Below are 23,547 nucleotides of genomic sequence, written 5' to 3'. Positions count from 1 at the left end.
GGAATCGGCAGGAATAAAGAAAGCCAGCCTTGCCATTGTATAGTACCATCTGTATAGGATTGTGTAGGCGTTTTCCAATTAAAATCCAATCTTAGAGCTCTTAAATAGTGCCAGGGTCATGATCTGCCTGTCCTCCTGGTCCAGCCACACCCCCATTTCATTTTCCAACTGAAGATGGCATGGTGGCAGCTGGGGCCTTCTGAAAGATATTATTGAGGAATAGATCAATGAAATTAGGCCAGGGAGACAAAATCTCAGTCAATATCCTGAATAAAGGAGGAATATAAAGTACCTCATAGGTCAGGGTGAGCCGAATTCTCAAGTATGGCAGAGAAGTGAGCCAGTGAAAAGGAAAGGCTCCCTTCAAATCAGCCAGTTTGGAAGGTGAAGGATTGACTGACATTGCCTTAGACTTGGCAGGATTAACGCAAAGTCCCTAGAGTGAAGCAAAAGGATCTAATAAGGATAGCAAATCTGGTAGGGAAATTCTAGGAGATGTCAGGGTCATGTCATGAGCAAAAAGTGATATTTTATGAGAAGGGTCCACTGTGCTGATAGCTGTGATGTCCAGGTTAATACAAACTGGGTTCTGATGCTAAGATTAAAAAAAAAAGTAGGGAAAGCGAACGGCTTTGTCGGGTGCCCCTATGGATAGGACAATACAAAATCATAATTTTTAAGTTTAGCTTGAGGGGAATCATATAACTCCGCTATCCAGCTTAAAAAGTGGGAACCGAACCCTTAATGACGGAGGACGGTCATGAGATAGGGCCATGATAAAGTGTCAAGCGCCTTATTTATATCAAGTGACAGGAGCACAACCTGGTCTTTTTTAATTAATTGAGTCAATAAGTAATGCAAATGTTAAAATGTTTGGGAGAATTTTCATGTCAATATTGATATTAAATTATAGAAATGGGCCTAAAGTTGGCCCAGGAAGAATGGTCGTGATCATGTTTAGGAAGCATCCAGTATTAGCAGTCAGTAAATTTGGGGTCAGAGCAGAACTGCCAGGCTTCCTAAGTAGGAAGCTCACTATGCTTTACCAATTCAAGATCATTTATACACTCTGTTGTAAATCTATAAATGTTTATTTGTAATATATATATTTTATACAAATAATTAAATAATATGTAGCCCCCTTTTGGGGGGGGGGGGGGGGATACGAGAAATGGCCTTCCCCAAACAGAATATTGCACTAAACATGTTGTCAAATAAGAGAACTAGAACGTTCGCTAAGCGCTAAGTGGAAGAATGGGTTTTATAATAAAATTGGCAGTGCCTCCATCCAACACAGGGCCTGTGTGAACAGAAGGGATTCCCTTCCTGGGAAATTAACCAGTAATCTAATGAAAGTTATTTAAAGCAGAGGAATTACTCTAACCAGCATATAACAATAACCATAATAGAGATGGAAAGATTTCTAGCTTCAAATAATATTATGTTAATTAGTTATCAGTGAATATACCTCCAGCTAAATGTTGCAGCTAAGTCCAATTCAGGGACCCAGAGAACAATCCCTGTTGCTTGTGCTCATTTTTTTACCACACTTTTTCCTTCCACTCAACTTTCCATTATTATGCTTGGAAACAGCACTCTGTGAACAGCCAGCTTCTTTAGCAATTACCTCTTGTGACTTACCCTCCTTGTCCAGCTATCATTTTGTTGGGACCCCCTACAATAGGTGGTCCTGTGTTGTTTTGTTATTACTATTTTTTACTCAATTACATCATTGACATGATTTCTATACTATGTTATCATGTTTCATATTGTGGTATACTGCATTATCCTACATGTGCTTTTTTGCTGGGTGGGCCATTGTTGTCCTCCTGGGAGCTGCGATGCACACAGGGGGCCTTGCCGTTGTCCCCTCGCTTCTCCGGTGTGGGGGTGCGGATGGGCGGCCACTCTGTGCATCGCATGCATGATGTCATTCTTGCACGCCACAAATGCATCTCCAAGCGTGCATTTGGGTGTCCTCTCCAGCGGTGGATGCTATCAACGTCCACCGCACTTTGAGTGATGCTCTTCTTTTTTGCAAGCCTGCGTAATGCTGGGGGCTTTCCATGGGCGGCCTGAGGTATGTGGCGGCACTACATCTTGGAGCTTTCTGGTTTGGGTTTGGCTATATCTACTCTTTCCCCCGATCCAGGTCCACTTACTTTTTCATTCGGCTGTTTCTTTGCAATCATCTTGGGTTTTCTAGGTTGTTACTTGATCCTTTTCTCTTTTCCCTTTCTGGTGGTTTTTTTCAGGGTTTTCTCTTATTCTGTCTATTTTTATCCATGCTGCTTACTCCATCACCCATATCTTTTAGAGGTTTTTTTCATAATTTTTTTCTATTACTCATTCCTGGTCCTTCTGAACTGGGCACTTCATTACCCTCCATTCACTTTCTTTTTTCAGTGTCTGCATGGCATTCCTATATATCACAATTACTTTGGTAGCACTATGCACCACTAATAAATACACACATTTCTTATAGGAATTTGTTACGCTGGATCACCCATTATTTGTTCACTATTTCATTGCAAGCCTGCCGGCTTCTGGATGTTCGGCTGTGCGCATGCCCAATCCGCTCATTCTCTTTGCCCCCTCAGCTCCCAGGATGGACACCCTTGGCTACATTCAGATTTTCAAGCAACATTTTTTGTAACTTGAGCTGCATTGTAAGTTATATGGGGTTGGAGTTATTCTTCCCTTTTTCCCCCTCCCTGTTCCCACTTTCTAACTATGAGAGGCAGGACACACTTTAAAAACCAATATTACATTTATTGAACATATCGATACAAATAAGAACAGTGGCTACATTCCAGATAGCAGCAGTAGAAAATAATTGATTGTAACAGGGGTGAGCTGACATGTAATACACAGAGTGTATTACATGTCAGCTCACCCCTGTTACAATCAATTTATTTTTACTGTGCTATCTGGAATGTGCAATGTTCTTATTTGTATCGATATGTTCAATAAATGTAATATTGGTTTTTTTCAACAGCTGTGTCCTGCCTCTCACTCAAAGTCCCAACCCCTCTCCTTTTTCCTACCCTCCTTGTGGAAGGTGTCAATGACTGTCTCCTGGACGACTGTCAAGTCAGCAGTCTTTCCCATGATTGTAACCTACTGAACCAGACTAAAGGCCCGTACACAGCTGACGGAAATAGGACAAAATATCCTCCGATTTCTCTCTCTCTTGCTCAGCGTTCATTACCGTTTTTAGTTGACAGTGTATCAATGTTCACAAAATTTCTCTTCAGGTTTTTTTTTTTTTTTTGGGACATTTGTTCCCAGACTTCCGGGTTGTCAGCAGCTTCAGATCATGCGCGGTCTTTCATATCCGATTTTTCACGGATGTACTGCAAACACATTAAACGACAATTGGTCGTCTGGGGATGGACGATATAAATTTTGGTGCTTGTCCCTCCGTTTTTTTTCGTTGAAATTGTCAGCATCGGCTGCTGAAAATTGTGTACACACTAGCCGAAAATTGTACGATTTTACCTCGGATGGGAATTTTCGGCAGATTTTCTACTAGTGTGTACCCCACTTAAGAGACCATTTAAAGGCTTAGAAAACCTTTACAGTTGTTTTGAGTTAATTAGCTGATAAGAGTGTGACACCATCAGTCTACAATATTGAACTTTTTCACAATGTGCTAATTTTCTGAGATACTGAATTTTGGGTTTTCAATATATGTAAGCCATAATCATCAAGATACAAAGAAAGAAATGCTTGAAATATATTACTCTTGGCTCAGTCAATAATTATTCCAGGGGTATGTGGTTGTTTTGTTTTTGTTGTATAAATTAGGGATGGGAGAAGGGATTAGTGGGATACTCCAGATTAACTATGCACAAAGTTTGGAGGACATCTATCTGTTGTTACAGCCAGGCTGTTGATCCACCTTGCCACTTAGGTGGATTTTGGATTAAGTCTCTTACCAGATGACTTGATGAACTAAAGATATCTTCAGGACACTCTCCTAGTATCTCCTTTCCTGACCACTGACACCCGTCTACTGACCATCCTACTCCGGGGTGGCCCCCCTCAGGTTAGGCCCCTTGACACGATCCTCTGTACTCAGGATACTGTTTTCCCAGGGTCTCCAGTGTCTTCCCCTCAGTCAGCTTTCCTGGACCTCTGGGTTCAGCTCCGTACCTCTGGCCCTCAGGACTACCTCCTGATGCCACGTGCTACTGCTACAGAGGAGGAGGCAGCCACCACCCTCCCTCCGGGACTCTGCTTACCAGCCAAAGACCTCGCAGCACATGTGCTTCTGGCTTTTATACAGTATGCCAGAATGCACCGAGGCAATCTGCCCCTGCCAATCAACGGAAATGTATGAAAGCCTATGTATCCATTGGTCAGGTTTCCTCCCACTGTCCAACATGCTTCCTATTGGACCAGTATGAAACACTCTCTAGACTCAATGAATCACATTGAGCAGACCTTACTCACAGATCCTGCTCTCTGGTAGGCAGAAAGCAATATAGATTTGCCTGCTGCTACTCTGACAGAACAGAACCAAAAACTATACTCTCTCACTAGCACCTACCTAGGAGGGTGCTACATATATATATATATATATATATATATATATATATATATATATATATATATATATATATATATACAGTGTTTCACAAAAGTGAGTACACCCCTCACATTTTTGTAAATATTTTATTATATCTTTTCATGTGACAACCCTGAAGAAATGACACTTTGCTACAATGTAAAGTAGTGAGTGTACAGCTTGTATAACTGTATAAATTAGCTGTCCCCTCAAAATAACTCAACACACAGCCAATAATGTCTAAACTGCTGGCAACAAAAGTGAGTACACCCCCAAGTGACAATGTCCAAATTGGGCCCAATTAGCCATTTTCCCTCCCCAGCGTCATGTGACTTGTTAGTGTTACAAGGTCTCAGGTGTGAATGGGGTACAGGTGTAGTAAATTTGGTGTTATCGATCTCACTCTCTCATACTGATCACTGGAAATTCAACATGGCACATCATGGCAAAGAACTCTCTGAGGATCTGAAAAAAAGAATTGTTGCTCTACATAACGATGGTCTAGGCTATAGGAAGATTGCCAAGACCCTGAAACTGAGCTGCAGTACGGTGGCCAAGACCATACAGCGGTTTAACAGGATTCCACTCAGAACAGGCCTTGCCACGAACGGTCAACCAAAGAAGTTGAGTGCACGTGCTCAGTGTCATATCCAGAGGTTGTCTTTGGGAAATAGACATATGAGTGCTGCCAGCATTGCTGCAGAGGTTGAAGGGGTGGGGGCGTCAGTCTGTCAGTGCTCAGACCATACGCCGCACACTGCATCGAATTGGTCTGCATGGCTGTCATCCCAGAAGGAAGCCTCTTCTAAAGATGTTGCACAAGAAAGCCCGCAAACAGTTTGCTAAAGACAAGTAGACTAAGGACATGGATTACTGGAGCCATGTCCTGTGGTCTGATTAGACCAAGATAAACTTATTTGGTACAGATGGTGTCAAGCGTGTGTGGTGGCAACCAGGTGAGGAGTACAAAGACAAGTGTTTCTTGCCTACAGTCAAGCATGGTGGTGGAAGTGTCATGGTCTGGGGCTGCATGAGTGCTGCCGGCACTGGGGAGCTACAGTTCATTGAGGGAACCATGATTGCCAACATGTACTGTGACATACTGAAACAGAGCATGATCCCATCCCTTTGGAGACTGAGCCACGGGGCAGTATTCCAACATGATAACGACCTTAAACACATCTCCAAGATGACCCTGCCTTGCTAATGAAGCTGAGGGTAAAGGTGATGGATTGACCAAGCATGTCTCCAGACCCAAACCCTATTGAGCGTCTGTGGGGCATCCTCAAACAGAAGGTGGAGGAGCGCAAGGTCTCTAACATCCACCAGCTCTGTGATGTCGTCATGGAGGAGTGGAAGAGGACTCCAGTGGCAATCTGTGAAGCTCTGGGGAACTCCATGCCCAAGAGGGTTAAGGCAGTGCTGGAAAATAATGGAGGCCACACAAAATATTGACACTTTGGGCCCAGTTTGGACATTGTCACTTAGGGGTGTACTCACTTTTGTTGCCAGCAGTTTAGACATTAATGGCTGTGTGTTGAGTTATTTTGAGGGGACAGCAAATTTACACTGTCATACAAGCTGTACAATCACTACTTTACATTGTAACAAAGTGTAATTTCTCCAGTGTTGTCACATGAAAAGATATAATAAAATATTTACAAAAATGTGAGCTACTGTGTATATATATATATATATATATATATATATATATATATATATATATATATATATATATATATATATATATATATATATATATATATATATATATATATATTTATATATATTACACACCCAGAGCTATGGGCAAGAAATGTTAATACCGAAGCTGGTGGTGGTCTGTATCAATAGCACTTCTCCATAGTAGGACATGTGGTCCCAATACCCTCTCTCTCTATTTACTTCCTCTCTCTCTGGGGTTTCTAACCCAGCCACACAAAGACAGGAAGTGATGTACATAAAAACCTCTGTGACATTAAACAGCACAGCAACTTACAAATACAGACAGAAGAAGGCAGTAGATCCATACAAATATAAAACATCTATTTATACCCTTGTGTTTTGGATCTCTAAGGGCTGGCAGTTGGAAAATCGTTGCTCTTTAGAGCACAGGCCTACCTAGTAGCAGAAAACAAAAGACTCCAAGGTTAGCTGGAACAGAGTACGGTGATATAGTGAGACCTAACACTGAAGTCCCAAGTGCTAAAGGTCAGCAGCTGACTCAGTCTACCACCAGATCCAATTTATAACTGTAAAGGTTTTTGTGTTTTTTTGATCCTTTCAGTATTTTTAAAGAATGGAGGTTGAAATGAAAAGTAACAGCATCATTTTAGACAGTAAGACATGTTTGTTTATTTAATTTATCATTTTTTTTGCTATTATGCTTTATTTTACAGTAATGCTTATGCAGGAATGTGTTTATAATAATATCTATTGCATGCTCTTAGCTATCTGTGAGGGGGCTGATGAATGCAAGAAAGATGAAGTCTGTATTAGACCGGGAGTCTGTCGCTGTAAGCCAGGATTCTTTGGTGCTGATTGCAATTCACGTGAGTACAGCCACTTCTTTAAGAGGGAAGTTATAATGGGTTGGGTCCATTTCTTTCTAAAGCTTTCATGTTTGTTGTAGTATATCTTTATTAACCTATTTACATAAACTTTTTTACAAAATAACCTGCAGAGAGTATCCATGACACTAATGTCACAGTGCATTATGTGTTTTATACAGAAGTTGTTTGCTTTCAAACTGTCTCTCTCTAATTGAACTATTCAATGGAAGTGTACAGATCAAATAAAGTACAGATCAAATAAAGGGGAAGCCGATGTAGTCAGCTGAATGGGAGAGCTAAATTATTCAGCTCTCTGTGCAGTTTGCATTGTAAAGGCTGTGTTCAACAATGAAAATATAAACCAAAACTATATGTAATAAGGTACAGAGATGCAGGTAGGACATGGCAGACAATTAAGAGCAAGCCGTGGTGATTAAAGTAAACCTCACATAAGAAACTAGAAGCCACTGATCATATATTACATTATATGACCCGGGGGAATAATGTTGCTGTGGGTCTGGAAGCCCTAAAATATAGTAGGTCAAACAAAGGTTTTCCCACATATGCCCTCACGCAGAAGGTCTGGACTGGAACAAAGTAAGGCAGATACAAGATGTAACAGGGTTCACTAAATATAGCCCTATTTGGGGAAATGGTTACTACAACGAGTTAAAAATACTGCAATATGGGGCCAAATGTGAACAATATGGCATCACATTATTGTTGCACATTTTTGAAAATGGTAAACTGTGTTCCTTCCATACCTTGCAAACCAGATTCCAGCTCCAACGCACTGTGCACTTTGATGATATGCAACTTCAACATGCAGATAACGCGCAAACCGAGTTTGAGAATTGGGTACAGTCTCCAACACCTATCTCTAACTATATGTCTGAAGTGGAAGTATATAAGGTTTTCATATCTAGGTGTTATAACATGCTGCTGATTATCTTTCTGAGGGACTTCCCTTTGAGGGCCGAGGCTCCCTGGGAGCAGGATGTGGGAGCATTTAAGGAAGAACAATGGGAGGAAGCTTTACAGGCAGTACAGCTGTGCTCCCTTAATGTTGCGCAGAGACTATCACGGTTGAACATCATACATAGGGCCCATCTTACGCTAGCAAGGCTTATTCAAATGGGGATAAGAGAGGACCTTATATTTTCTAGATGTTCTAGAGACCATGGTGATTTATTCCACCTATTGTGGAGATGCCCCAAACTATATCTTTTAGTGGGGGAAAGTCCTGGACACTCTAAACAGGGTATTTCAGGTTACTATTAGACAGGATCCTTGCCTTTTAAGTATCTTAGATGATCTACAGATGGAACAGGCTGTAGCATGGGTCTTATTCCAGGCTAGAAAGCTAATCCTTAGACACTGGAAATCTGCTGAACCTCCCTTTTACAAGCAATGAGTCGCAGCAATAGGAGATACAATGCAGTTAGAAAAATTTCTCTTTTAAGATAGAGGATGTACAAATGAAAATCACTTTGGCTTGACACCCCAGGGGCTATCACGGTTGTTTTAATTCTGGATAGAATTCTGTAAACTTAGTGGTCCTATTATTTGACTGATTGTGACTCAATGCGGTGTGTTCGTATTCTGCTGTTAAAGATAGAATTGATTTGCTTTACATGTACATTTGTGACATAGTTGGTCTTGACATCAATACCTTGGTGTGTTTGTGTTAATTTCTTTGGAATGGTTAATAACTTGTTCTTATTAATCTTTTCAATAAAGAATTTATTGAGTTAAAAAAAAAAAAGGTAAACCTCTCTATAGAGAAACATGGAGGCTGCCACTGCTGACATTATTCTGAAAATGCTATTTGCCTGGCTTTTGTTGACCCTCTGACCTCAGTACTTTCGAATTACACACTGTACGTAAAATAAAATAAAACACGAAAGAGAACATGATATGAATGGCCAAGCCTGAATAAACGGGTGATACTGTATCTTCAGAAACCCATACATGTTATTTCAAGTTCATGAATGGTATCAGATATCAATTAGATTGGAGGACATGGAGAACACTAGCAGTGTCTGCATCCAGAAGCAAGATCTGGATAGCCCTCATCCCCTCATTTGGGGGATGTCTGCCACCTACTGGGCAACTTAATATGCCATTGTGTACTCATTCCATGTGAATGCATTTGTTTTTACCTTTCATGTGGGTATAATAAAGCTACTACACTGAGAGAGTGGTGCTTCTCTCTTATGTTTATTTAGTCTTTACATGGTACTTATTAGAACTTTTTATATGTGTGTTTGTTGCAGGTCAGTTTCTAAAAGATTTTGAAGATGTTTGGCTTGACAGCTATGTAACTAGGTAGCTAAAAAAATAGGCCAATAAAGGCAGCCTCTGTGTTTCTCTTATGATCAGTATAACAGATTTTCAGAAGTGACTTAATTTAAAGGTAAACCCAAACACTAAAAATCTCATATATACTTCAACATGTTGATGTCATTTTAAAAAGTGTAATCCTTTTAAATCTATTGTTTTAATCAAAATATTAACTGGTAATCCAGGCCCAAAAGTACATGAATGTACTTGTGCAGCACTTCCCTGTCTCTCAGATGCTCCCCTGCATTGTCAGTTTGTTATATGGACTTCTGATGGAGACTACAAGTGGCCATGTCAACACACTCTACTCGGGCATGATCCATTGTTGGAAGCCAGTCCAGAATAAAGATGTGCAGCTAAAGCTGGAGCAAGTGCATGTAGACAGACAAAAAAGTCTGCAAGAGATAAATCAGAAGCACCCAAATTAAAATAATAAAACCGGATGAAAAAAAGTATTTTCTAAAAGAGGAAAAAATGTCAATTGTTTATGATATAGTAGGTGGGCAAACCTAAATATCATTCAGTTAAGAGTTTATATGCTTTAATGAAAAGGCCACAAAGAAAATGCATTTTACCTGGATCTTTGTATGGGTGACTATGGGTACATTAACACAGCCACCTGGTAAAGTGCAGACAGTCTGTATTCTCGGTTTTATGCCTGTATGCATGTGTGGGTTCAAGCAAGGACCAGCATTTACCTTTAAAAAGTCATGCACTGCCATTGGGGCAACTGTACACAGCACCTGTAAAACCAAGCATTATGCTGTAAGGCCATTGACAGCCTTGTGCATGTAAACTAACTGCTGTTACTGCTTACAGAGGATTGTCAACAGGAATACTTAATAGTTGTTCTGCAAAGCCAGGTTTTACCAAAAAGTAAGGCTGCAAGTAAAATTTGTGCAAAAAACATGGTAGCTGTGATATAAGGTGCTCCCCGGGTCAAGAGGCAAAATTAGTTAACAGAATCACCTTTAAAGAACCCTTTAAAGCCACTTTTGTATAAGGAACTGCTGCAGATATAAAGTGCTCTACAGCCACCTCCAAACCTTGTTGTCATAGCTGAAGCATAGGTGTAGTGTAGGTGTAGGTGTAATAGTGTTGGAGCTCACCATCAAGCCCCCCACCGCTTACCTAAAGGTAGCGCTGCCCCATAGGGGTTGCTGAGTATAGATCTCTCTTAGTTCTCCCTCTGATTATCCTGTTGCCAGATACTAGGCATTTTCACACACTGCCAGGTGCACACACGCTCTTCCGCTCGTTGTCTCCAATGACCAGTCTATTGGATTTGTTTTTTTGTAGTTTTTCTGGAGAACCTGGATAGGAGAAGGGATTAGTAGGATACTCCAAATTCAACTTTGTACCGGTGAGGTCAACTCTCACTAGGCCTCACTTAGTGAAACTGAAAAGCAGATCTTCTGATGAACCATACAGCACTTGCATGGAAGAATAAGTCCTTTGCTTGTGTTAGCAGTAGACTCTCTAAACTCTATTTCTTCAGGACACTATCATGTATCCCCTTTAGCTTACACCCAGCACACTGACTTTCTAACACCAAGAGGGGGGATTTTAACAGAAAAAATTTCTAGGATCCCTGTGGGGAGTCTGTACTCACAAGGCCCTGGTCGCAGGTCACCTTCTTCCGTGATACCAGATGAGATCCATGGACATCCTTCCTCAGTCAGATCTCAAAAGAATCCCTGGGTTTAAGCTTCTCTGTTTCTGGCCCTCAGGTCAACCACCTAAGGCCCCATGGCAGCCTTTGCTGGAGAGAGACAGCAGCTCCCTCCCCACCTGGACCCCGCTCACCAGCCAAAGACCAGGAGCCTCCTGTACCCCCAGTCACCAATAATTCACGGGGCACCTCCCATGCCTATTGGTCAGGGCTGTACAGATATTCCCTGCTCTCATCTGCATGGTTTCCTCCCACTGTCCAATACACTGTATTACTATTGGATCAGTGTGAAACATCAAGCCAGTATAAGCAGCATCAGAGCCCACTGGGCAGGTTTTATCCAACAATCACAGCTGTCTGTTAAACAGACACCTCCTAGATTTACCTGGCTGTCTCCCTGTTAAGCAGAAGAACCAAAAACTATATACAGCTACACTAGCACCTATTTAGGAGGATGCTAAAAAAAACAAACACACATTTCTAATGCCTCATCAGTGGGAAAGTCAGCCTAAATTGCAAAAAAGAATTTGGGACTATTTGGGAAATGCTAGAGCTCTGCCAGTCAGAACAGCTACGAATTTAGTCATGACTGTTTAAATTGACCATACTATGTGTATGTATGAATGTGAATTAGGGACCTTAGATTTTAAGCTCCTTGAGTGCAGGGACTGATGTAAATGTGAAAAGTTATTTAAAGCGCTGCGTAAATTAACAACGCTTTATAAGTACCTGACATAAATAATAAATAATAATGACCAGATGGTGCTTTTGCAGGTACCTCTAGGTGGAGCAGTTTTTATATCTTTCCCCATAAAGGAGCTCCTCAAAATTGGTTGTGTTCAACCACAAACAATGTAATTAGGGCTCCTTCACATCAACCTGCACGTTAAAATGCAAAAAAAAAAAAAAATTTGCCCTTGCATTGAGCCTACTTTAAAGCGGAACTAAACTGTATCTGATCACGACAAAGTGAAAATGCTGTTTAATTCATTTTTAATATTCAAATATTCAGATATTCAAAACAAACCCATCCATCCAGCCATTGTAGAGAAATCTCTTTGAAAAACACCCCCTAGCTTTTCTAGCCTTTGCCATCTTAAATGAGGGCAGATGATTCATGTAGCATTTACTTCCTGGGATCTATCTGTTCTTAGCTCAGGCATGCAGGCATGAAGTTGTGCTCAGTTGAGAAAACCCCTCCTACCCTCCGCCAGATGAAAGAAAAAAAAATTGCCCTTGAAGATTCACGGGTGTTTGACAGCATTTTGCCCTACGCCAGAAACCAGGAAATAATTGAAGAAATTAAAAAAAGTTGAAACAACTAAATATAATATCCTTTCCTATCTATTTACTAATGCTAGCAATATAAGCATTAAAATATTTAATACTGATTAAGTTTATTTCTGCTTTAATGTACTGCATGAAGCTCAACTGACGTCCTGAATGCGCCCTGATACATTTTGTTGGCTTTATTTTTTATAAACCAGTCACAACACTGTAGCATGAGACACTGAATGCTTAGGAATCATGAAATGAGCTAAGATGGGCTCAAAGAAAATTTGAATCTAACAAATTATGTTCCAGTTGCACTGATTGAAAGAGGAAGTACACTGGAATATTCACCATCGTGAATTTCAGGACGCAGTTAAGTCTACTGCAGCACACAGAAGTCATTAATTGTATGGGAATTTGTGGACCACTTTTACATAAGTTGTGCTCAGTCTAAAAATCTACTTTCTGCAGTAGAAAACTTTACAACAATTTTTGAGCCCTCCATTCAACTTTTAACTAACTGCACATTCTGCATGTCTCAGTGCCAGTCAGACAGGGAGTGAAGGCACTTTCCCCTGCAAGAGAGCAAGTCCAGGTCCACATGCTAAGGGGTGGAGATCCCAGCACATACATCTACCTCTGATTCATACTGTATTAAGGTGTATTGTACTTGTACTGTCTACCCTCAAGTTGTAAAGCACTGCGTAACCTGTCGGCGCTACATAAATCCTATATAATAATAATAATAATAATAATTGTAAATGTCCATCAAGGCTCCTGTGCAGCTGCAGGGTTTGCACATATGGCATGTCTACCCCTGCTCCATTCCCTAAAAATTATCACTATACATACTTTCCAAGCCGAATGGTTATATTGCCTATCAGCAACACACATCTTTAGTGAAAAATCATCTTAGTTATCTTTTATAAGCTCTTAAAAGCAGGGTCTCCCTAACCCACTTCTTTAAAATTGTACTGTAACTGTACTGTCTCCCTTTAATGTATAAAACTCTGTGAAAACTGTTGGTGCTCTATAAATCCTGTATAGTAATAACAATAATTTGGCAATTAATATTAATTAAAAGTGAAAAAAATAACTTAAGTCTTTCCTCTTTTTTCTTTTCTTTTTTAGCCTGTCCTGACCAGTATTGGGGTTCCGACTGTAAAAAGAGGTGTTCCTGCTATCCCAATGGGAAATGTAATGGAGTGACTGGACAATGTGTCTGCTATCCTAATCGATGGGGTCTGAATTGTCAGCATACCTGCCACTGCAACCAACGGGGAACTTGTGACCCTATGACTGGATCATGTCAATGTGAGCCAGGCTGGTGGGCCCAGCATTGCACTAAGCAATGTTTATGTAACTTAGAAAGTTCTCACTGTAACCAGACGAATGGTCAGTGTGTATGCAACAGCGGGTGGTGGGGCCAGAGATGCGGTATAAAATGTAACTGCAACAAATCACCCTGTTTGCAAACCAAAGGAATCTGCAAATGTCGAGAAGGTTGGCATGGTCCCAGATGTGAATACCAGTGTGACTGTGTGCATGGGAAATGCAGCCCAATCAATGGAGAATGTGAATGTTACATCGGCTACCAAGGAAAGAGGTGTGCAGAACCTTGCTCTCCTGGATCTTATGGACCTAAATGTGAAAAAAGGTGAGTCCTGTGAGTAAGCCTGAAGCTACACATAGACCTCCAAAAGAGATGGGATGTTAGGCTGCAAAGTTTCCACCTGATGCATATTTATAGATTGGGAGCCCAAGAGTACACAGGATAGGCACCCACCACTTCCATCTCTTTACTGTGATGGTGAGTACTTGACTGTCAGAAAGCAATTTCAAACCATTTAAACTATCATGATGGCGGCAGTCTGTTATATATAAGGGAAGACATACTGCCTGTGCAGTCCGGGCCTCTGCTTTGAGGTTGGAAATGGTAACCAGATTCTAAAGAGATTCTACTGGGCTCTTGCTAGAGCGAGACCATCTTTTCCACCATTCATCATCTGGGGTCTTCTGTAGTTAATCAGTTCCAAAGAGCATGCTTCGCAATTTTAAGCCTAATTGAAGTCTACAATTTTTTTTTTTTTGGACAGAGTGAAAAGTTTAAAGCCTTTGTCAGGTTTTAAGTGCTGTCTGTGTTGCCATTGAGGAGTTTTTTCCTCACTTCCTGCCCCCGTCACTGAGGAAATCTCTGCAAAAATGAAACACAAACATCAATAGACACACTTTATTTGTTAGTAGAGTGGAGAAACTCTGTTGGGTTTTCATTTATGTCTATCTTACTTCTGGGGAGCCTTTTTCTTGTTGCCTGTCCCAATGACATGGTGTGACAGGCTGGCCTGTCAATGAAACAGGAATTCAGGCTGTAAATGAGACAGGAATTCAAAAGTAATCTTCCCATTGGGGATACAGGCAGCATATTTGAGTTGGCTTTTAAGAGCTGTGCCTTTGGCTTTGCTAGAGTGTTAGTGATGTCAGCTAGAGAAAATGGGTTAATGATGACATGTGTCAAGCAGGGCTGCTCATACAGCAATACAGCCGACCCTTTTGTAGTGAGCCCAGCCCCCATCAGTTCACAAGGGGTGCCAGGGCACATACTAAGCAGGAAGGCCAACTGTACCACCTTATTGCTGACACTTGTGGCTCCCCCTGCAGTGCTGCCAGTTTCTACTCCTCTTTCTCCCTTCGGCTGCCCTGGAGGGGGATTGGTTCTTGGGTCTGTGGCCCCTTCCACCTGCTGTATGTCCCACCTGTATGCCCCCCTCTCCCACAGCACCGGGGCTTCTCTCCTCTCCCCTCTGGCCGGCAGCTGCTGTAGGACACACGGGGATCAGATTGAGGAGGGGACTATGTTTACTATGCTTCAGTTTGTGAATGAACAGGAAACCTCAGAGTGATGCAGAAGCTGAGGCTGCAGAGAAAGAAACTGATGAATCTAGATCCTCAGTCCTTTATCTGTCTCAATTGGGAGACATCAGGGGTCTGTTTAGATCCATGATATTTCACCAAAGTATATATATATATATAAATTCTAAAAAAGAAATGTAAAAGAATTTAAAAAAAAATAAGTATTTGTTCAATTGTGCTTTGCTCTCTGAAGAGAAGTCAGCATTTGCATTGCTCTTCAGAGATTTTTTAACAGGTAGTGAGGAGGCATTTGCCTCCTGGCCACCTGCTTTGTCCCTGCACTTGTGTACCATGGTTGTGGGGTGCTTGCAGAGCAGCGCTATTCAATTGAATGGGTATTAATAGACGAGGGTATAATTTCTGACATGGTTGCGAAGCATAGCACTGTGGCCGTGGCAGTTTAACAAAAATATAATTTGATATTTTTGGAGGGGAGGAGGGGCAGCCCTGTCAGCTAGCATGTACAGTGGCCCGTGATTTCTAACGGCTGGCCTGGTGACAAGAATCTGTGAATGAAGACACAATGTACTTCAGTGTTTCTTATCTAGACAGACTCTTTTGGTGGCTCACTTGTAAGGCGACATGCACTTACAATTAGTGACAAAACTAAGCTTAATGAAAGTGTGAGGTTTAGTTCCAAAGGGAGAGTTACAGCAGGCTCAGTACACTCTGCAAAGTCAATTTTAGGGTTACTGTCCACTTTTATTGATTAAGAAAGTCACCTAAGAAAAGTGTTCGCCTCTCAGAGATGTTTGGCACCCCTTGTACATTCACATTCAGCCCTTTGCTATATCTATGCCTCTACTTGGTTGAGGTCGCAGATTACAACTTTCTACAAAATATTTATAATGTGCCACAAATGAGCAATGAAATTGCCCAGAGCAATGTTGTAAGTAGAAAAGACATCAGAAAACAATATTTTTCACAATTGCACAAATGCTGACATGTCAGTTTTTACTTTTCTTTTTTTTAGAAACACTGTATTTCCTGCATAGTAGAACAGTGATGCTACTTTCTCTTTTTGTTCTTTCATTGTGGGTTTGGTGACAGCTCTCTGGCAAGAGGTTTTATGCTCTATAGGTGGCTTATCCTGCTGCTGATTTTCTTACATCATGCATTCTGCATAGTCTAACATACATACTGTATCAGGGGCGTAACTACAGGGGTTGCAGGGGTTGCGATTGCTACCGGGCCCCATACTCCAGGGGGCCCAGTAGCAAACCAGTGGGTGAACTTCCAGGATTGCAAAAGTCACACTTGCGACCGGGCCCTGGCATTGCACCACTGTGGGGAGGCCCCAAGATTGCAGGAAGGGAGCCCACTGCAGAACTTGTGAAAGGATCCTGCTGCGGGACCGTAATAAAAGGCCATGCAACGAGAATAAAGAGCCCCAGGATTAGTGGGAAGAGCCCTGGGCTTGAAGGGAAGGGCCCCGGCCAGGGATCTGGGGGGGCCCTTCATGGTTTCTTGCATCGGGGCCCTGAAGGCTCTAGTTACGCTTCTGTACTGTATAGCATGTATACCGTAGAGAAAACATCGACAAATATGTTTATTCAACATGAATATTTACATGTGACACAGCAACAAATTTGAAAATAAACCAAAATGTGCACATGTGTTAAATCTTTTCTTTAGTTGTGGAAGATGTAAACAAGGACAGACATGTTCCCCAATGGATGGCTCTTGCCCATCATGCGAACCTGGCTGGAATGGTACAAGATGCGATATGTCCTGTTTGCCTGGATCTTATGGGGAGAACTGTGCACAGAGCTGCCCGAAATGCCGTGGAAATGAAGTTTGCAGCCCAGGGACAGGGACCTGCCAGAACTGTGATCCTGGGAAGATGGGACCCCGGTATGTCTTTTAACTGAAAGCAGCATCAGGTAACCTACATATACAACCTCCAGAGGCATAAATGCAGATGATGGTGCCCCATTTCAGAGTTATTACAAAGCCCCTTGCAGGATTGGCTTCCCAAAATGCCAGGAATATAAAGGAGGGGCAAGAAGTGAGCATGGCTAATCTGATAGGGCATATTTCTAATTGGTGTGCCACATCTCAGCCATGACCCAAAATTTAGGCTTCCTCCCCCTGAACAGCCAGAAGCATATATTTACCACTGAAGCAGGTGCATTCGTTTGGCGTTCTAATTAACACCCCTTTGCTGGAATCTTTTCTGAAATCTTTCCTGTAAAAATATTTACTTGCTTTTCTGTTCCTCACCCTAGTTTAGATTATGGTGGTGATGGAGTTTACTCAAGGCAAGTGGGCTTTTCACTTTCCAAGATAATTTTCTCTTAGCTTAGTGAAAGAGGCGAGGCTCTGCTGACTTCCATAATCCAATCTTGTGCAAGCTATTTTTTGTTTTCTTGCACTTTATTGGGTATTTTTTGCAAAATGAATGAACTCACTAAGCTAAGAAAGTTTCTCTTGCAGCAGTATTCTCTGCACATTTTTCAGTGATCCTGTATCTCCTTTTTTCTTGTCCATGGAACTGCAGCATTCCTCAAGTGGAAGAAAATGTGATGGGCACGTTACCTTCTGAATCCTTAGAGGTTAGAGGTTGATGGCATGAATATGTACTGTTCTGGTGAGCCTCTGATTGATGCCCAGCAGGCCTCTTCTCAGTGCACCCTGACAGTAAAATAAAAGTGCCAGGGCTGTACCTTGGAACAATTATGCCTATTCTCCTTGTTTACCCAGCTTACTTGCCACAAAGGCTGGCACCATTCTAAATCCATAAAGCTGGCCATATACCAGTAGAATTTTTATTTTTAGAAAATTAGCATTTTCAGAATGTTCATTCTATTTTCTAATAGTTAGCACGTTTCAATAGATGATTATTTTCGATTATAATGATGAGAACATTAAGTCTCCATTCACACTAGTACGACTTGTCAGTCAACTTGGTCAGCCTGATAAGTCACGCACCGTCGCGGTCCATTGACTGCTACAGGAACCGTTCTAATAGGAGCGACACAAGTCGCTCCGACTTAGAAAAAGGGTCCTGTACTACTTCGGGGCGAGTCGTGCCGAAGTCGCGGTGTACGCGACTTCACAGGTCGCCCCCAAAGTCGTGCCGCTTCAGTGTGAACCAGCACTCAAAGGAGCAGGACGAAAATGTGTTTCTTATCTGAACAAACAAAATTTTACCCATAATTGTTATTTGAGTTATAGAAAAATTTTATCTATTGTAATGCGCTTGTGGGTAGGTGCAGTTGGTGTAGCAGCAGAAAACACTCCGAGTCCAGGTGTAAGTAACAGAAATATATTGTAATTAAAGTTCAGAAATAAACAACAAGCCCGAAGGGAAGACAACCCAACTTGAACGTAACAGTAAGGTGTCAGCAGCAGAAGATCACAGGTGTGCAGACAACGTCTGTCTTAAGGAGCAGAATGTGGCCCGGCCAGTACATAGCCAAGTGGGAAGGCTTCTAGGTAGGATAGCGTGTCCCTGCACTTTTTGTACTCCTCAGGAACCTTTCCCTGATGCTAAGCACTGTCCCTGACAGACAGGTGACCTGTCCCTACTCTAGCCACATGCAAAATGCACGCCAACCCCGGTAGCAAGGCTCTTATATTGACTCTGCCTGACCTAAGATGGCCACCAGAGTCAGATAGCTGCTCCCTGTGACCAAGGAAACCATACAGGAACTAGGTTCCTCTTGACCTCCTCTCCCCCTGCAATGCTGCTGCAGTTAAATGCCACCTACACTGAAGAAAATAGACTGCACTTGCCTACACGTATGTGGTGGGCAAAAAAGGAAACTGTTTATTATGTCTGAGATTCCATTCAAGTAGCAGGTCTGAATAAAATTTTAAGGGCATTCAAAATAAATGAGTTGACTAAATGGTGGCAAGATCAAATGCTCTGAGGAACAAGCTTTAAGAATTTGGAACAAAACATCAAATTAAATGCTACTGGTGTATGGCCATCATACTGTAAGGATAAATCATAATGTGTAGTTATGCCTCTGAACAGACCATAATAGAGTTGTATAAATTTAGGTTAAATTCTGTACGTAAGAAAACTGGAGCGCTATAGTTTCTTTAACACCCCATATATCAAGTATCTTGGACCTCATTGATGCAAGGAATAATTGCTAATCAATCAAAAGTGCAGATCTCATAATTTGATTTTGTTTTATGAGCACTACACTTGAATTTGGTTTATGTGTTTTTATAATTTTTGTATCTAATGGTGTGCTACCTGCTAGTTTTTGGATTTCACCCTTTAGCGCAATTTTTTTTCATAATTGCTAATCACTAAGCCACAATCCAGCCGATAAGTGCAGATGTCAAGTGTTTTTAAAGCAATATAATCTTTTTTAATGACAATATTTTTCTAAAGGAATGTATAGTAATTGCAGTGCATTTTATAGGTGTGAATTCAGCTGCCCAGAGGGAAGTTATGGGGAGAGATGCCAGCATCTGTGTCCACTGTGCATTCATGGGAGCTGTGACCCAGTAACAGGGGACTGTGTCTGTGACTTGGGATACTGGAGACAGAGGTAAGAGACTGATTGTTCATGCAAAATCAAGTTAGGAAATTGAATAAGAAAACTGTAGAATGTATGGTCAGCCTTAGTTTTCCCACCTGCAGGCGGCCTAGTGCCATTATTGCATGAGAAGCGGAGACTCATAAGGGAATTGGTCCTTTTAGAGATATCATAAAGTATGTAGAGAAAGGAAAGTAGTCTGACTGGACACTGAACTCTCGAGAGACTTCAGTGGCAATCTTGGGTGAGGGAACCTTTAATTAAGGAACCCCACATAATTTTGTTGTTATTCTGGTGAGTGTGTGGTAGGCAGGGGAACTCCCTTGATAGTGACAATGCTAAGAACAGGGTCAGGTTCCAGACAAGGAGCGATAACTCAGGGAAGACTCCTATTTCACTTCATACACTCCGCTGTGCAGTGTGGAGGCATGGAGCCAGTGCAGATTGCAGGAACATCTTTGCCTATTCAAAGAAAGGGATACTCCCCCCAGTAATAAAAGCCATCCTCCGGTAACATATACTGTAATCGCTACCATGTTATATAATCTAGATTTCATATATTGTTACTGAAGAACAATTTATCTGTTGCAGCATCCAAACTGTGCAATATTTATATAAAATACATCAGTACAGTGTTTTACATACTGTGTGTAAGTATTTTCTCTCAATACGATGTACCTAACTCGAGCCCCGTCTACAGTTTTTCAAGTTCTTGACTTTATGTTTTTTTGAAGTCAAAAATACCCAAATTAATGAAATTCTGTTTTCATTAAGGGCACTTTCACACTGGTTCGCTTAAAAACTGCCAGTAAAATGCATATGTATTAATGAAGAGTTTTTGTGGTGCTTTTGCAACAGTTGCGGTCCAGACTGGACTGTGCAGAGAAGGGAAGGAGCACTTTGTCTCAGCCAGATGGGTGCAATAATTAAAATGCCTACCTATTGAGAAGGTTTCCCTTTTCATCTGAGGCCAGTCACTACAAAAGTTCAGGATAGCATCATACCAGTGATAAACCTGCAACATTGCTCCCTTTGTCTCCTCAAAACTCCCCTGGCTCTTGGGAGAAAATAGTGTGAATAATGGAATTAAAACTTCTATCAAAACCATCTCGTATTCCATAGCATTGAGCGCTATTCAGCGCAAGATCACTTCATGAAAGGGTAAAGATAACATGAATATCACTTGTAAAAAGAGGTTTTCTAGTCTCCTGAAGAAGCTATGGTATCATGGCGAAACATGTTGAGCTGACACCACCACAATTATTTCTTTGAATTCTTTTTTTTTTTTTTATATGTTTTTAAATGTTTGTATATTGATCAAATAAAAAGTTTCATGTTTTTTATACATTGAGTTCTTCTGCATCAATTGGGTCTAAATAAATTCATATATTTTTTTCTTGCACCTACAAAGTCCCGAATATCCCTATCTACACTTTTATTAGCAAATTAATATTCGCTAACATCTCCCTGTTTCTCCTCATGGCCAGTCAGGAAGCGGGTCCTGAGTCCCGATTGGCTGTGAGTCCTAACTCCTGATTGGCCGGGAGGAGAATCGACTGCCAGGACTCCGGAGGAGATGCAGGGGTGAAGACGCCACCTGCATCGGGTAAGTACAGGGGCTGTGGGGGGGTCACCTGACAGGCGATTGATCGAGTGATGGGGGAATTATGTGATTGGCTGGCTAGGGGGGCTGTGGGCCGCCCCCCCCCCAAGTAAATTAAGCACCAGCCACCACTGGATCAGAGTGATGGAGAAATGAGCTCATCAGCCTGCTGCTCCTCCTTTTAACGTTCATTCAGAGGCTGGTGAAAGGAACAAGATCAGTAAGCGTAACTTAAAGTGATTGTAAAGTCTCGTTTAAAAAAAAAAAAAAAATACAAGCATGTTATTCTTACCTCCTCTGTGCAATTGTTTTTGCACAGGGCAGCCCAGATCCTCCTCTTCTAGGGTCCCTCTTCCATGCTTCTAGCCCCTCCCTCCTGTCGAGTGCCCCCACAGCAAGCAGCTTGCTATGGGGGCACCCAAGACGAGCTGCAGCTCTGTGTGTCCATTTAGACACAGAGCTGCCATTCGGCCCCATCCCCTCTCTCTGCTGATTGGCTAACTGACTTTGATTGACAGCTGTGGGAGCCAACGAGGGAGAGTCCCGGACAACCGAGGGACTCATGGACATTGCTGGATAGAGATGGGGCTCAGGTAAGTATTAGGGGGTGCTGGGGATGCTATTACACACAGAAGACTTTTTATCTTAATGCATAGTATGTATTAAATTGATTGTAAAGTCTTGTGTTTTTTTTTTTTTCAAATAAAAAACATGTTACACCTACCTGCTCTTTGCAGTTGGTTTTGCACACGGCAGCCCGGATCCTCCTCTTCTCGGGTCCCTGGTTGCTCCTCCTGGCCCCTCCCTCCTGCTTGCTATGGGGGCACCCAAGCCGAGCTGCAGCTCTGTGTTTCCGTTCAGACACGGAGGGAGGCTGTGTCCCAGCCAATCGGGAGGTAGAGTCCTGGATGGCCGAGGGACTCGTGGACATCGCAGGACAGAGATGGGTTTCAGGTAAGTATTAGGGGGTGCTGGGGAGGCTGCTCCACACAGAAGGCTTTTTATCTCAATGCATAGGATGCATTAAGATAAAAAACCTTCTGACTTTACAACTCCTTTAAGTTAAAAAACCTTCTGCCTTTACAAATTCTTTAATTGCAGTAGAGAGGTCTCCTACCCTGCCAGACAGGGCAGTTCTGTGTAGAGGTGTGTAAATTTCAGGACTGGATAGACAAAATAAAAATCCTTTGGCAGATAAAACAGCTCACACATACAGTAGGTATCTACAGTATCTGTATTTAGCAGCTTGCCCGAAGATCAGCTTTAACATAAAACCTTTTTACATCATTCCCACAATATTTCTGGTCATGAATGGACACTCAATTGCTATTTTTTTTTTTTTAGCAATTTTCCTATTTGTTGGTTAGCTATGGGCCTATTTATTCTCCAGTAACACACAGAAGTGACACAGTTTGTTTTGGAACAAACAAAACTTTTTTTTCCGTGCTTTTTTCTTCCAATAGTTATTTGCATTTTTGTATATTTCAGATGCAAAAAAAAAAAATAGAAAAGATGCTTTCTATCCAGTTTGAAGTGTGACATTTTTACAAGGTGTCACTATATAGATACAGCAGAGAAAAAAATAAACAGCAAAATAAGGACAGTAGCGAGAGGAATGCTGGCCATACACGTATAGATTTTGGTTCCGAAATTTTGGTTTTAAGAAAATTTGTTTGATTTATAATCGTTAGTGGGGTCAAATTGATGTCCGTTTTAAACTACAGTGACTGGGAAATTGGAAGGGGCAGGAAGGAAAACTTTTCTCAATCAACAAATTATCGGACAGTGTATGGGGTTATCGCTCAGAAATTGCATTCATTTTAAAATTTAATGTTAAAAGCAAAAGAATTTTTGAACGGAATTTGTCCATTCATTGAATGTTCAAAGAATTTTCATACGAATGTTATACGAACATTCTCGTCCAAGAATCTATGCATGTATGGCCAGCATAAGGCTTTCATAGAAAACTATGCATGTTTCAACTAGCTCAGTTGATTTTTCTTGTTTGCTAAAAAAATAAATACCGTAAATTGGAATTTTTTCAAACACATTAATTATTAACACAGTAGATAGCAATGGATTTCTCTATTTTTAACATATGAGAATGCCATGTCAGTATAATA

At 41.5% G+C, this 23,547-nt stretch overlaps 1 protein-coding gene across 1 annotated transcript in view; it reads left to right on the top strand.

The window, feature by feature from the left end:
• Positions 1 to 23,547, top strand: part of SCARF1 (scavenger receptor class F member 1) — a 135,049-nt gene that overhangs the window by 50,031 nt on the left and 61,471 nt on the right. The window contains exons 3-6 of the mRNA XM_082245150.1: positions 7,024 to 7,125; positions 13,544 to 14,069; positions 16,958 to 17,176; positions 19,705 to 19,833. Coding sequence (XP_082101276.1) covers positions 7,024 to 7,125; positions 13,544 to 14,069; positions 16,958 to 17,176; positions 19,705 to 19,833 — 976 coding nt within the window. The remainder of the gene's footprint in view (positions 1 to 7,023; positions 7,126 to 13,543; positions 14,070 to 16,957; positions 17,177 to 19,704; positions 19,834 to 23,547) is intronic.

Source organism: Pelophylax lessonae, assembly GCF_965119305.1.
Source record: "Pelophylax lessonae genome assembly, chromosome: 2".
In the NCBI taxonomy this organism is placed as follows: Eukaryota; Metazoa; Chordata; class Amphibia; order Anura; family Ranidae; genus Pelophylax; species Pelophylax lessonae.
This window is presented reverse-complemented; position numbering and strand designations above follow the sequence as displayed.